The sequence below is a fragment of the Acartia tonsa genome, chromosome 4 (assembly GCF_053477335.1).
Source record: "Acartia tonsa isolate MP-2025a chromosome 4, ASM5347733v1, whole genome shotgun sequence".
Lineage (NCBI taxonomy): Eukaryota > Metazoa > Arthropoda > Copepoda > Calanoida > Acartiidae > Acartia > Acartia tonsa.
This window is the reverse complement of record NC_137263.1, coordinates 27,860,820-27,876,444: the sequence shown is the minus strand read 5'-3', so window position 1 is coordinate 27,876,444 and position 15,625 is coordinate 27,860,820. Positions and strand designations below refer to the sequence as shown.

The 15,625-nt window shown below is 33.1% G+C and overlaps 1 protein-coding gene across 2 annotated transcripts in view; it reads left to right on the top strand.

Moving 5' to 3' along the window:
- Nucleotides 1-15,625, top strand: part of LOC145318067 (F-box/LRR-repeat protein 20) — a 94,188-nt gene that overhangs the window by 55,501 nt on the left and 23,062 nt on the right. Inside the window, exons 5-8 of one of the 2 annotated variants that reach the window (XM_080159398.1) lie at nt 2,153-2,284; nt 5,018-5,089; nt 5,392-5,490; nt 12,414-12,509. In XM_080159398.1, the coding sequence (XP_080015524.1) occupies nt 2,153-2,284; nt 5,018-5,089; nt 5,392-5,490; nt 12,414-12,509 (399 nt within the window). The remainder of the gene's footprint in view (nt 1-2,152; nt 2,285-5,017; nt 5,090-5,391; nt 5,491-12,413; nt 12,510-15,625) is intronic. The other variant, XM_080159399.1, reaches the window with a different exon arrangement.

Sequence of the window (15,625 nt, the reverse complement as noted above, 5' to 3'; positions counted from 1 at the left end):
GTCCCGGGAAGGTTTATAACTATTTTTAGGGAAGGTACCAGCACCCTCCCAAGAGGAATCACAAAAAAGGTTATTTACGTAGAGATTTGAACGCAACATTGAAATTTTTTTTCTCAAACTAGATATTTGAAATTAAAAAAAAATTAAGTGACACTAGAGGCCTCTAAGGGCGTAACCGATAGTAATTGATTTTGTTTGTCAGTCCGTAATGCTATGTGGGGAATGTGATTTTTCAAATTATTTCCAAAAAGAGAGTTTTTATCTCGCCCCCACCTATTTTTTTTAAGGTGGGTTAATTATCCTTTTATATCATCCTCCCTCCCATAAAAAAATGTTTTAATTCCATGAGGGGCGGGGGGGGGGGGGGTAATATTCTTTTTTTTTGCAAGATGTCTTTTAGCTCCCAGTCATTGCAGGGTGGGGAGAAGGGATGGCGATAAAGAGATGGGGGAATGGATTAAAGGCCAATCAAGTAATCCCACCTCCTTAAAACGTCCTTATTTAAAATTGGTATATATAATCAAAATGCCCCCCTAAAGCAAAGTGCCTCCGAGGGGCTCTTAAGAGGGAGGGGGGCAAAATGTTCAAATGCCCCCCCCCCCCTCAAGACAAAGTGCTTCGCACGCCACTGCTACAGTAAGAAAGAGATGGAGAAAATCCCTTAAAATATATTATTGTTTGTGATTATGATTTAATCAGTTATTTTCATAGAATTAACTTAATTATATGTGAGATTGCTTTGTTATAACATTGCTTTGAGGTATTATTGATGATGTATATACTATGTTGTACTAAATAATTCAAAGTCCGATACTATATCATATCATACTATATGAGTAAAAAAAATATACTATATATACTATATGGGGGGGGGGGGGAAATATACTAAAAATATACTATATTTTTTTGGTTTTGGAGTGGTCGCCCTGCGACAATTAAGCTTCTCTAATCAGAGCGCAGATAATTTTCAATCCACCAATCACAGATGTCAAAATTAATTAACTTAAATTGTATTTTCGCGTTTAGATAAAGAATTATACAAAATAACGAATTTTATAAGAAATCTTTAAATTTGATGCAGATTTCAAATCTCCCTCTAACATTAAAATTCATTCCAACTTATATATCTTAATGAACATATTTAGAAAAAATTGTTCTTCTAGCTTCAATAATAAGAAAATTACAGCCATTTAAAATAGCAGAGATTTTGTTGTAAAGTATAAAAGATTAAATTGCCGAATATCCGGCCGGATAGTTTCAATATCTGGTATCCGGCCGGATATTGAAAATGGCCGGATATCCAGCCCAACCCTACTTTAAATGAGTATAACGGAGTATTAAAACGGCGGCCATACCACCGCTTATCAACATAAGGAAAAACTGCAAATATAATGAAATTTTGTTGATGAATAAAAGGTCTTTTAGTTTGTCAGCGGCGGCGGTGGTTTAGTAGCCGTTTCTTGATGGTTCCATATTTTACCATATTAGTGTAAAAGTGTCTCCTTTAAAAAAAAATCAAAATGGTCTAAAATGATTCTAATGATTCACTCAATTCAATATTCGGCCGGATACCGAATATTGAAAATGGCCGGATATCCGGCCCAACCCTACTTTAAATGAGTATAACGGAGTATAAAAAAGGCGGCCATACCACAGCTTTTCAACATAAGGAAAAACTGCAAATATAATGAAATTTTGTTGATGAAAAAAAGAAGTTTTAGTTTGTCGGCGGCGACGGTGGTTTAGTAGCCGTTTCTTGATGGTTCCATATTTTACCATATTAGTGCAAAAATGTCTCCTTTTTAAAAAAAACAACATGGTCTGAAACAGTGGCGTGCGAAGCACTTTGTCTAGGGGGGGGGGCATTTTGAAGATTTTTTAAAATTTTGCCCCCCCCTTAAATCAAAGTGCCCCGGGGGGGTCGCTAGGGGGGGGGGGGCGATTGCCCCAAATGCCCCCTTCGGTTCGCACGCCACTGGTCTGAAATGATTAAAATGATTCACTCAATTGAAGAATAAACTGAAGCTAGCCTGAGAATGTATGATTACCCCCCCCCCCCCTTCCCACCCTTCCAATTTGTTTTCTTTAGATGTGAAGCCAACTGAAAAATAATGAAGGTTTTTTCAATTTTTCAATTAATTTTTTTTTCTAGGCTGTTGGAGATAACGCGCTATCTACATTTGCTCAGCATTGCAATAATATCGAAAAATTGAATTTGCAAGGTTGTAAGAAACTTACAGATCGAACATGTCAGTCTTTGGCAAAACATTGCCACAAACTTCAGGTACAATTTAAATATATAAGCTTATTTTACATACTATGATAAACTTTAATAGGGTGAGGGGGAGCTAATCCGGTATTTTTTTCGGTTTTTTCGAGAAAAAAAATTGAGTAAATATTAATATTTTCAAAGGAAACCAAGACCCTTAGAAAGCAAAGATTTTTTTGTGCATATAAAAATAAGAAAAAATATAAAATATAAAAAAATGGAGTAAATATTAATATTTTCAAAAGAAACCAAGACCCTTAGAAAGCAAAGATTTTTTTGTACGTGCATATAAAATATAAAAATGGAGTAAATATTAATATTTTCAAAGGAAACCAAGACCCTTAGAAAGCAAAGATTTGTTTTGTGCATATAATTCAGTATTTCCGTATTTTATTCTGAATAAATCTGAAATCCGAATTAGTCCTAGAATCTTAATCCAAAAAATGCCTCTGATTCCCATCCCCGGAAAATCCCTTGTGTAATTTAAACAAAGATGGTGAATGCCTTACCACGTCATAATATAAAGGGGGGGGGGGGTAACTTTTGCTACTTTCGCGTAAACAGTGTGTTGTGGGCTAGGTATTGATTTGAGACCATAGGTTATTTGGGAGAAAAGTTTACTTTTGAGTAGTAGTTCACGTATATTTAATCATTTTTTGAATAGGTCTCCGGGTTCAGGTGCTGCAGGCTGGAATGTTGTTTCTGGACAGATGAAAAAAATTATTTTTTTTGTTTGAAGAGTTAGAAAGCAACTTATAAAACAAAATATGCTTCTTTTTGAATGTTGTTAACATATCTGCAGAAAAAATTTAAATCGGCCTCCAGGTTCAGGTGCTGCAGGCCTCCAGGTCCACCTGGACAGGTAAAAATTAAAAAATTTTATTTAAAGAGTTAGAGGTACACCTATAAAACAAAATATGCTTCTTTTTGAATGTTATTACCATATTTGCAGAAAAATTTAAAATCGGCCTTCAGGTTCAGGTGCTGCAGGCCTCCAGGTCCACTCTGGACAGGTAAAAATTAAAATTTCTTATTTGAAGAGTTAGAGGTACACTTATTAAACCAAATATACATCTTTCTGGATGTTATTATTATAATATTTGAAGAAAAAATGACAATCGGCCTCCATGTTCAGGTGCTGCAGGCCTCCAGGTCCACTCTGGACAGGTAAAAATTAAAAATTTTATTCGAAGAGTTACAGGTACACTTATTAAACCAAATATGCATTTTTTTGGATTTTATCCTCATATTTGCAGTTAAATTAAAATCGGACTCCAGTTTCAGGTGCTGCCTCCAGGTCCACTCTGAACAGGTAAAAATTATAGGTAATTTCTTATTTAAAGAGTTGGAGGTACACTTATTAATTGATACTTTTTGATTTTTAATTTTATTAAACTAAATGTGCGGGTTTTTAGATGTTATTATCATATTTAAAGATACATTGGCAATCCGCCTCCAGGTTCAGGTGCTGCAGGCCTCCAGGTTCATTCTGGACAGGTAAAAATAAAAAAATTTTATTTGAAGAGTTACAGGTACACTTACTAAAAGAAATATCCATCGTTTTGAATGTTATTATCATATTTGCAGAAACAATTCAAATCAGACTCCAGTTTCAGGTGCTGCAGGCTTCCAGGTCCATTCTGAACAGGTAAAAATTATAATTTCTTATTTAAAGAGTTAGAGGTACACTTATTAATTGATACTTTTTGATTTTTACCTTTCCAGAGTGTACCTAGAGGCCTGCAGCACCTGAACCTGGAGGCAGATTATCATTTTTTTCATATATGGTAAAAACATTCAAAAAGATGCATATTTGGTTTAATAAGTGTAACTCTAAATCTTCAAATAAGAATGTTAATTTTTACCTGTACAAAATGGAACTGGAGGCCTGCAACACCTGAACCTGGAGGCCGTTTGTCATTTTTCTTCAAATATGTTAATAACATCCAGAAAGATGCATATTTTGTTTTATAAGTGTACCTCTAACTCTTCAAATAAGATATTTTAAATTTTACCTGTCCAGAGTGGACCTGGAGGCCTGCAGCACCTAAACCTAGAGGCTGATTTTAAATTTTTCTGCTAATATGAATTATGATGATAACATCCAAAAAGATGCATATTTTGTTTTATAAGTTGCTCTCTAACTCTTTAAATAAGAAATTTTAATTTTTACCTGTCCATAGTGTACCTGGAGGCCTGCAGCACCTGAACCTGGAGGCCGATTTTAAATTTCTCTGCAAATATGATGATAACAAAGTGTACCTCTAACTCTTCAAATAAGAAATTTTAAGTTTGACCGTCCAGAGTGTACCTGGAGGCCTGCAGTACCTGAACCTGGAGGCCGATTTTAAATTTTTCTGCAAATATGATGATAACATCCAAAAAATGCATATTTTGTTTATAAGTGTACCTCTAACTCTTCAAATAAGAAATTTTAATTTTTACCTGTCCAGAGTGAACCTGGAGGCCTGAAGCACCTGAACCTGGAGGCTGATTTTTAATTTTTCTGCAAATGTGGTAATAACATTCAAAAAGAAGCATATTTTGTTTTATAAGTTGCTCTCTAACTCTTCAAACTAAATTTTTAAAATTTTTTTACCTGTCCAGAAACGACCTTCCAGCCTGCAGCACCTGAACCTAAAGACCTTTTCAAAAAATGATTAAATATTAATTGGCCTTAAATCAATTCCTAGCCCACAACACACTGTTTACGCGAAAGTGGCAAAAGTTACCCCCCCCCTTATTTAGGTATTAGATTTATCCTCATGTTCCGCTATAACAGATTTTAGCCTTAAAGCTCTTGGCAGTTCTTGCCAACAGGTAATGATTATTTCTTACTCTTAGTATTCTTAAAATTTGTAAATTACAGGTCTGGGTCACATATCAATAAAGCAAGATTTGAATAAGATGCATATTTTTTTTTTCGAGGGAGAGGTCGTCCCACCACCTTAGAAAATAACTTAAAGCCTTAAAACCACTACAGGACGAGTTTATGTATTCCCAGAAAAGCAAAACCTTTAGAATCAGTATTGCAGATCGAGAAGGACTAAATTTTTACACGTTCAATTGAAAGCATTGTATCGAGGCATGTAGTTTTATTCTTTTTAACTATTTTATTTTAGTTAACGTCTTTAAATATATCCTGGTGTGTTCTTTTAACTTCAAATGGAATATTCCAATTGGTGGAAAAATGCACGGAGTTGAAATATTTTACAGCTAAGGTAAAACAATATAAAACAAGGATGACAACATCCATAAAATCGAAGCTTTGAAACGGTAGGACAAACGGACATTAACACTTGTATAATGTCAGAACTGAATAATCAGAATGCGAATGTATAAGAGTCAAAGCAAAATTGTAAGTAAATTTGTTAAAAAAAACTGCTTGATACAGGACAATGATTATGGACATACTTACATTTTTAGGACTTGATAATAGAGTTGCTTCGCTTATAATATTGTACTTTGTTGTCCCAGGAATCAGTATACCAAAAATCAGACCAATCGGATAATTAGGTCACATACAAATTTGTTAAAAATGTTTAAAAAATCAACATTTTTAAAATGGACGTACGGACATTCTCTTAACGATTATAGAGTTGCTACGCTTTCTAACTCGTACGTAACTATTACAGGAATAACCATGCAAAATTTGAAATCGATAGGATAATTATAACATGCCTAAATTGACGAAAAAAGCTTTTAAAAAAGTAAAAAAATCAACATGTTTAAAATGGACGTACGGACATTTTGGTAATGATTATAGAGTTGCTACGCTTTCTAAATCGTACCTAACTACTAAAGGAATCATCATGCAAAATTTGAAATCGATAGGACAATTCTAACATGTCTAAATTAACGAAAAAAGCTATCCGTTACGGACCGACCCTAATTATAGAAAAGCTTCGCTTTTAAAAACAAGTATGACAACATCCATAGGTAAGTAGCAAAGCACAAAAAATCATGGAATATGAACAAGGACATTTAAGAGCAATAGTTAAAAAAAGAATAAATCTTTTGGAGAAAAATAACGAAACCTTTTTCACAAATTTTAGTATTTTTTTATTTATATTTTTTATGATGGATGAGTGACAGATTGACGGTCAAAGTAAATTACATTTTGCTAAGAACTCAAGAACCCTTAGAGCTAGAGGGAGCTAATTTTTGATTAAAGCTTCTATAGGGCCAAAGTTACTTTTAAAATTATCGTCGACCCGGGTGGGGTGGATTATACTATAGGGCGTTTCTCAGAAACGACTTGAGATAAATGGAGCAAATCTTAGGATAAAACTTTTGTAGGCCTATATTTGATTTTATAATTATCGTTGACCACCAACCCACCCCCAAACCCCTAATTTAGGGGGGGGGGGGCAAGTGGATTATACTATAGGGTGTTTCTCATTTGATTTTAGAATATTCATTGACAACCCACCAACCCCCAAACCACTAATTTAGGGGGGGGGGCGGGTGGATTATACTATAGGGTGTTTCTCAGAAACAACTTGAGATAAATGGAGCAAACCTTAGGATAAAACTTTTGTAGGCCTATATTTGCTTTTAGAACTATGGTTGACCATCCACCCACCCCCAAACCCCTAACTTAGGGGGGGGGGGGCAGATGAATTATTTTATAGGGTGTTTCTCTGAGACGATTTGAGATAAATGGAGCCAACCTTAGGATAAAACTTTTGTAGGCCTATATTTGATTTTAGATTTATCATGACTACCCACCCACCCCCAAACCCCTAATTTAGAGGGGGGAGCAGGTGGATTATACTATATGGTGTTTCTCAGTAACCACTTGATATAAATGGAGCAAACCTTAGGGTAAAACTTTTGTAGGCATATAGTTGCTCTTAGAAATATTGTTGACCACCCACACACCCCCAAACCCCTAATTTAGTAACTAAGTAACCACTAGGTACACATATTATTTTGGGACTTTCCTTCTAGGGGCTTGTGGAGCAAAAGACCCCCCAAAACTAAGAATAGCAGTTGTGAGCTTTTTTTTTTAAAGAGAACAGCATGTTTTTTTAAAAGAAAACTTTTTAAAAATAACTGAACTAAGTAACCATTACACATTTTATTTAGGGTCTTTCCTTCTAGGGGCATGTGAAGCAAAAGACCCCCCAAAACTAAAATTAGGAGTTATAAGCTTATTTTTTAAGAGAACAGCATGATTTTTTAAAAGAAAACTTTTTAAGAATAACCAAACTAAGTTACAATGACACATTTTATTTTGGGTCTTTCCTTCTAGGGGCTTGTGGAGCAAAAGTCCCAAAAACTAAAAATAGGAGTTCTAAGCTTATTTTGATAGATATAAACCTGGTTTAAAGAAAACTTTAAAAATAACTGAACTAAACCCAGAACCACTTCATTATGCAATCTACATTTTCCTAGATATTTTTTCTACGGTAGTCCATAAGTGTTCAGCTTTACATTACATTGTTTCTATTTGTTAAAGCAACACGTATGTTAAAAGAAAAAGATTCTTTTTAGAGTAAAATGCTTATATTTCAATCAAAATCTATATTTTTGTATTTTTTACCGATCCACTTCATTATGCAAATCAAAAGAAAATTGATGGGAAAACGTTTGTTTTGCCCTTTTCTCCACTTTTAAAAACTAATTCTGATAAAATAAGCTGAGAACATAATTTATTTTGTTTGAGGTGTTTTACCCTACTTTCCCCTAAAAGGAAAGTGCCAAAATGAAATCATTAGTGGCTACCTAGTTCAAAAATGTAAAAAAAGTTTTCATGAAAAAAATCAGCTCAATATCTCTAAAAATATTTTTTTGGGGTCTTTTGCCCCACTAGCTTCTAGAAGGAGAGTCCCAAAATGAAATCTGTAATAGTTACCAAGTTCGGTTATGTTAAAAAGTGTTCCTAAAAAAATCAGGTTGATATCTTTAACAATAAGGTCAGAACTCATATTTTTAGTGTTAAGGGGGTCATTTGCTCCACTAGACCCTAGAAGGAAAGTTTCAAAATGAAATCTGTAATGGTTTCTTAGTTCGGTTATGTTAAAAAAGTATTATTTTAAAAAATCAGGTTGATATCTTTAAAAATAAGGTCAGAACTAATATTTTAAGTGTTTTTGGGGGTCTTTTGCTCGACAAGGCCCTAGAAGGAAAGTCCCAAAATGAAATCTGTAATGGTTTGTTGATTCGTTTATGTTAAAATAGTATTATTTTTTTAAAATCAGGTTGATATCTTTAAAAATAAGTACAGAACTCTTTTTTTGTGTGTTTTTGGGGATCTTTTCTCCACAAGCCCCTAGAAGGAAAGTCCCAAAATGAAATCTGTAATGGTTTCTTAGTTTGGTTATGTTAAAAAAGTATTGTAAAAAAATCAGGTTGATATCTTTAAAAATAAGGTCAGAACTCATATTTTTAGTGTTTTGGGGGGTCTTTTGCTCCACAAGCCCCTAGAAGGAAAGTGCCGAAATTCAATTTTCAAAGTTTTCCGTGTATAGCCAGTCATATAAGAGAGCCTACAAAAATAATTAAGTTGATAACTTCAAAAACAAGCCCACACGACCCTCCCAAACTTTGATACTGAATTTCATTTCCTATAAGTGTACAAACTCCCCCCCCCCCCCCCTTGGTCCTGGAATTATGGAGGCTTATTTCAAATCCTCAGATAAAAACACCAAACTGAGAATTATAGTAGCAAATGCTCCTACAGAACAAGCAGATGCAGAGGTCAAAAACGAATTTTATGTCCAGCTTGACTCTGTATTTAAGAATGGTCATAAAGAAAAGGACTTGACCATGCTCCTAGGAGATTTTAATGCTCATGTGGGGAGTAATAATGAGAATTTAGAAGAAGTTATGGGCAAATATGGCCTAGGCTTAAGTAATGGCAGGGAAAATGACAATGGTAATATACTTGTAAGTTTTTGTACTGAAAACAAACTTGTCATTGGTGGAACCATCTTTAAACACAAGAAGATTCATACTGCCACCTGGAGATCACCAGATCAAAGAACCTTTAACCAGATAGACCACATCTGTATATCTAGACGTTTTAAAGGTTCTCTCCTTGATGTCAGGGTTGAAAGAGGACCTGATGTTAATTCAGACCATTATCTTCTATCTTCTAAAGTTCAGCTTAGATTTAAAAAGCAGGACTCAAAGCCTAACCCCAGAAAGAAATATAATTTAACAACCCTTCAAAACTCTGAAAAGCTACAAGAGTTTAAGCTCACTCTAAAGAACAGATTTGAGTTGTTGACTCTTCAAGAGGAAGATGGAGTTGAAGATATTTGGCAAGGTATCAAAAAAGTTAATAATGATACTAGCCAAGAAAAATTAGGTTTCAATAAGACTAACCAAAAGCCGTGGATCACTCAAAGATCCATTAATCTCATGGATCAAAGAAGTGAGGTAAGACAAAAGACACTCTAGAAACTCTCCAGAAGATAAAGACTGTATAAGATGCTCAGCAGCGAAATCCAAAGAAGTGTCAGAATTGACAAAAAAGAACACTTGGAAAACCTTGCTATGCAAGCTATGTGAAAGAGAGTCTAATTTAAGCCCGAATTACCCTAGAAGCTTCTAGAGGCGTAGCCGCTAGTTTTATATAATTCACTTCATATTAATGCAATAAAAAAAACATCATGTTCAAAGGAAATATAAATGGAATTATAACAATTAATTGCATTGAAAAATCTAACATAATACAATAAAACACATAATGCTAAGAATAAACTAGTAAGAAATCTTGAATTCTTTACATTTCAGAAAGAGTGTTTTCACAAAGTGACTTATTTCCAATGTAGTTAAAACATTTTTATTTAATTAAAATGGAAAGAATGAAAATCATACACATAAAAAATATTTTTTTAAAAATAAGTTTGAATAGGTAATCTTATTTTATATCATATTTGTATATGTGACAAAAATATACTTGTTGTATTATTTAATTCATTTATTTTCATCTTACAAATTTAACCCTTTACATCCAATTTTTATGTGTTTTCAATGGGTGATAAAACACAAACATTTTCATGTTGATTCATTGTAAAGAATTAATTTTTTTAATGAATTTTGATAGATGAAATAAAAAGGCCTAATTTTACTCTATACCAGAATACAATATTTATGAATTAAAACACTCTAAAAGCTAAGAATTTAACCCCCGAATATAAAAAAGACCTTTTGCTCTGTATAAAATTGGCCAAGCAACAGTTAAAAATTAATTAAATTCCCCCCATAAAGTTAATCTGGGGCTTAATTCAAATTTAAGCTCTGCAGTCTGATTCTACTGGTGTCATAGTATATTTTGATATACCTTTTAAAAATAGGTTAAAAACAGTTTAAATGTATTGACTCAGTAACTAGAAACTAGTAACTAAGTAATTAGAAGAAAATAAACATTATTTTATTAGGTATGTACGATTTTGTTTGTTTTTATGTATGTAACGTAATTTTTTGGTGTATGTTATATACGTTTTTTATTTTCAAAATTGACTGGCCGGTCTGCTGTTGGACTAGGCTTATGTACCAAGTTTCAAAATTCTAGCCCAATATTTTGTCAATTTTGCTCATGGTTTACGAGCTTCCGGCACCTAGCACCCCCCCCCCCCCCTTTTTACATTCTATTGCATACTATTCATGTTTTTAATGCATAATGTTTTAAACTTTTTGAAAAATATTTATACTGTGGCCAGCCTGAATATATCATGATTAGTTCATTACTTCTAAACCAAAAGTTAGTTTATACCCTTAAAAGCTAAAGTATAAAATATCTGCACAGTTCATCAAGTGGTTCCAGGGAAAACTATAGTTATGTCAATTTTTAAGGTTTTATTGAGCCACAAAGGTCTAGGGGGGGGCAGGGCTATTGCTTCTTACTTAAATCATAATCATATTTAATATGTTTCTGTCTTAAAGGGATAGTTCTACAAATTTCTTTTTACTTATCTTTTAATATGTAAATTAAATTAATATGATTTATATGTCCACCGAAATATATGTATTTCAATAAATAACTAAGAAGTATCAATGACTTTTTCATTCAGTGAATATTTTATTACAATTAATGGTTAAAGCGTTTGGACAGGACACTACGGAGTCTGCATTCTTTCATTTGTATGCCCGTCTGTCTGTCCGTCCGTCCGTCCATCTAAGAAAGTTAAAGGAACCCTGCAAGAAATATCGCGCTTTAACTGCTTAAAGCCTGCCACGAGTAGACCCAATACCCAAAATTTGAAGCCTCCAGCTTCAATAGCAAAAAAGTTACAGACATTTTAAAACGATTCTTTTAGTACAATGGAAATTTTGAAAGATTTTCATTGTACTATAAGAAAATTTCAACATTAAAATACGTCGTCTGGAAGCATTTGTCAGAATTTTAGACTGCCAGTAACTGATAACATTATTGCAATAAAAACGCCCCTTTTTATAGTCAAAAGTTTTTTAAAAATTCGGTTTAAATTGCGTTTGAAAGCGTAAAATCATAGCGGGGAAAAATTAAACCAATGTAAGTAATACAGATGCTCAGCTGTGATTGGTTGTTCAGCGGACTTAGCGTGGACTCAGGCTTCTGATTGGCTGGAAATCCTAGAGGCTGGCATTCTCACGCTACAGTACTCTTAATAAAACGCAATATAAACTGAATTTTTTTAATGATTTTGACTATAAAGAAGAGTGTTTTTATTGTATAAACGTTATCAGTTACTGGTATGCTAAGTTTCTGCCAAAAATAAGATTATAATTTTCTTTCTAGGCGACGTATTTTAATAATGAAAATTCTATTATTAGCAATGAAAAACTTTCAAAAGTTTCATAGTACTAAAAATGTGATTTTGAAATGTCCATAACTTTTTTGTTTTTGATGCTGGAGGCTTCAAATTTTAAGTATTGGTTCTACTCGTGGCAGTCTTTCAGCAGTTGAAGCGGTTTATTTCTTGCATGGTTCCTTTAACAAAAAAAACTTTGGCTATAATATGGCTAGAAGAATGGTTCTTTTTTGGTCAGTTTTTATTATTATTTAGGTGATTTTAGAGGGCAGTATAATTCTATAAGTCTCCACGAAAGGAAATTAATCTTTTTTTTTCATTTATTTTCATTTAAAGAGGACATCCGTTTTCATGAAAACTATTCTTGTTCTCTTGTTTTTTATTATTGTTATGTCTAGGGATGCATAAATTTCGGAAATGAGGCTCTCTTTCATCTTGCAAGAAACTGTCGGAATTTGGAAATTGTAAATCTACACAGTTGCAAGAATATTCAGGTAAATTATTACAAATATAGCGTGATAAAAATTTAGTGCTTTGATAAGGTACCTAAAATTTTGAAAACTTGGGATTATTTTAGAGCTTAATTGAAGTGTTCACAAAACTTTCATATTGCAAGAAAAAACAAGACCAAAAACGGTTATAGATGAGTAGAGTACTTAGACTTATATTACTAATCACAAACGAAAAATAGAATTATTACCTTTATATTAGACTATATGTATAAGATGGAAAGAATTTTAATGTTATAGGTAGATTTGAAATCTGCATCAAATTTTAAGGATTTTTTTTTATAAAATTAGTTTTTTGTATAATTCTTTATTTAAAAGCGCAAATGCAGTTTTAGGTAATTAACTCGTGACATCTGTGATTGGAGAAGCTTAAGTGTCGTACATCATTCAACCAATTAAGGCGCAGGTAGTTTTCAATCCACCTATCACGGATGTCCAAATTAATAACTTAAATTGTATTTGCGCTTTTAAATAAAGAATTATACAAAAAACGAATTTTATAAAAAAAAAAAGATGCAAAAAGCGAACCGTTTTGCCGTTATTCACCGCCAAGGGGGAATTTTTGACGTTTTTTGTCGTTCCCGAGGATTTTATGCGCATTATTGGTGAGAAGACGCTGATTTATCAAGATCACTCTGAAATACTTTTATTTAGGTAATTTAATTTATTGTATTAAGTGAGATAATGTTGCTATTCTCTCATTCAAAATAAATACAATAAGAACCCTTAAAATATTTAAACACTAGTCTCTTATTGGACATGAAATGACATCCAATAAGAAAAAGGATAATAAATATAGGAAAGAAAATAATTTTTTTTCAAAATTAATTCTAAGCATATTGGAGTACCTAATAAATATAGGGGAAGGAAAATTATTTTTTTTCAAATTTATTTCCAGTCATACAGGAACAAACATTATTTTTTTGAATTTTAGTTTCCACCAATAAGATATAGGCATTATGTAACAAAAGTTTGGAATAAAAATATGAAATGTTTATATTTTTTTCCAAACTTTTACTATATCATGCCTATTTCTTATTGGTTGACATCAGGATTAAAAAAAATAATATTTTTTCCAACATTTTCATAAATTTAAAAGGGGGGGGGGGGGGAAATGTGGTGACTCGTCACATGACATACCAGCAATTTTATTTTGGGTGCTACTCCCTTAGTTTTAGAGATAATTGGGTGAAATCTTTTTGATTGTGTCACAAATTACCCCAAGTTTTGGTATCTTTCAAAAAAAAAAGTCATTTTTTTCAAATTCTCGTTTATCAAGGTATATCTTAAATACAGTATTTATTTAATACTGTGATTTTGAAGATATTGAAGCAAAAATCTTTTTAGGTTGGTAAGTAAAAAATATTTGAATTAAGAAAACGGCGGCGGGACCACCGCCACCAAAAAAAATTTTTATTGCATTTCTCGCCAAATTAGGCAATTTGGAATCATTTGAGACCATGTTATTTTTTTCAATAATTTTTCCCCTTACAAGCAACCCTGCGAGGGGACTTTTTTTCAAATTCTTGTTTATCAAGGTATATCTTAAATTCAGTGCTACTCCTGTGCTTTTAAAGATATTGAAAAAAAAATATTTGAATAAAAAATGGCGGCGGGACCACCGCTTCCACGTCCGCCATTGTTTTACGCGGCCACCCAAAAAAAATTTTATTTATTGCATTTCTCGCCAAATTAGGCAATTTTGAATCATATGTTATTTTTTCAAATTTTTTGGGGGGCGGTGGCAGAAAACGGCGGCGGCGGCTGCCGGGAGCAAGGTTGCTTGTAAGGGGGAAATTTAAAAAAAAAATACTTGGTCTCACATGTTTCCAAATTGCCTAATTCGGCGAGAAATGCAATAATTTTTTTTGTAGCGGCGGAAAACGGTGGCGGTCGGCGGAAGCGGCGGTCCCGCTGCCATTTTCTTAATTCAAATATTTTTTACTTACCAATCTAAAAAGATTTTGTTTCAATATCTTCAAAAGCACAGGAGTAGTACTGTATTTAAGATATACCTTGATAAACGAGAATTTGAAAAAAAGTCCCCCCTGCAGGGTTGCTTGTAAGGGGAAAATTTTTTGAAAAAAATAACATGGTCTCAAATGATTCCAAATTGCCTGATTCGGCGAGAAATGCAATAAAAAAAATTTTTTGGTGGCGGCGGAAAACGGCGGCGGACGCGGAAGCGGTGGTCCCGCCGCCATTTTTTATTCAAATATTTTTTTACTGACCTACCCAAAAAGATTTTGTTTCAATATCTTTAAAAGCACAGGAGTAGCACTGAATTTAAGATAAACCTTGATAAACGAGAATTTGATAAAAATGACTAAGTTGTTTGCTTGTGTATCCACCCCCCTTAATTTTACAAGGGTGGTGTAAACAACCCCAATACCAACCTTTTGCACGCCTTTTATCTTAACTATACTTTCAGAGTACATAAAGTTGTAAATTCTGTAATTATTCTACAAAAATTATCTTCCTAAATTGATATATAATTTTCAGGGTAATCTGCCGTGAACTAAACATTACAATTTTATGGAAAAAAAGATTTCTTTGGAACATTCATGTCTTGAAATTATCACCCCTTTGTACTCAATACGCATTTTGTATTCTAAGTGCGTCAATTTTGCGTCTAAAGATACCCTTAGTTTAAGCATTAATTTCTCCAAAAATTATAAAATAACCAGCAGAAAAAATTACAATATGACGTTAAATAGAACAAAAATTAAAGCGTTTTGTATGCCTTATAAAATGAGTATTTCTCATGAAAATTGTAACGATTTTGTGCTTTTGAGTAAAATGTTTACAAACTTCCCGCTTTAAAGTAAATAGAGTCCGTGTGCCTTTTTAATAAAAATTGGTGCTTTCCCTTGCAATAAGAGGGAAGGCGGATGTGCCCCTAATTGTTTTCCGACAAAGGAACTCGACTAAGAGAAGCGCTGGGATTTGGCATCACAGTTACTTTAAATAAGTACAATGTGTAAATGTAAAGAATCTGCAGCTGAACCATCAATGCCGCTGAAAACTGCCTATTGCCGCCGATTTTTTACTTCGTTTTTTTACATGTTTCTCTCAAAATTTGACAATTTTGAATCATTTTA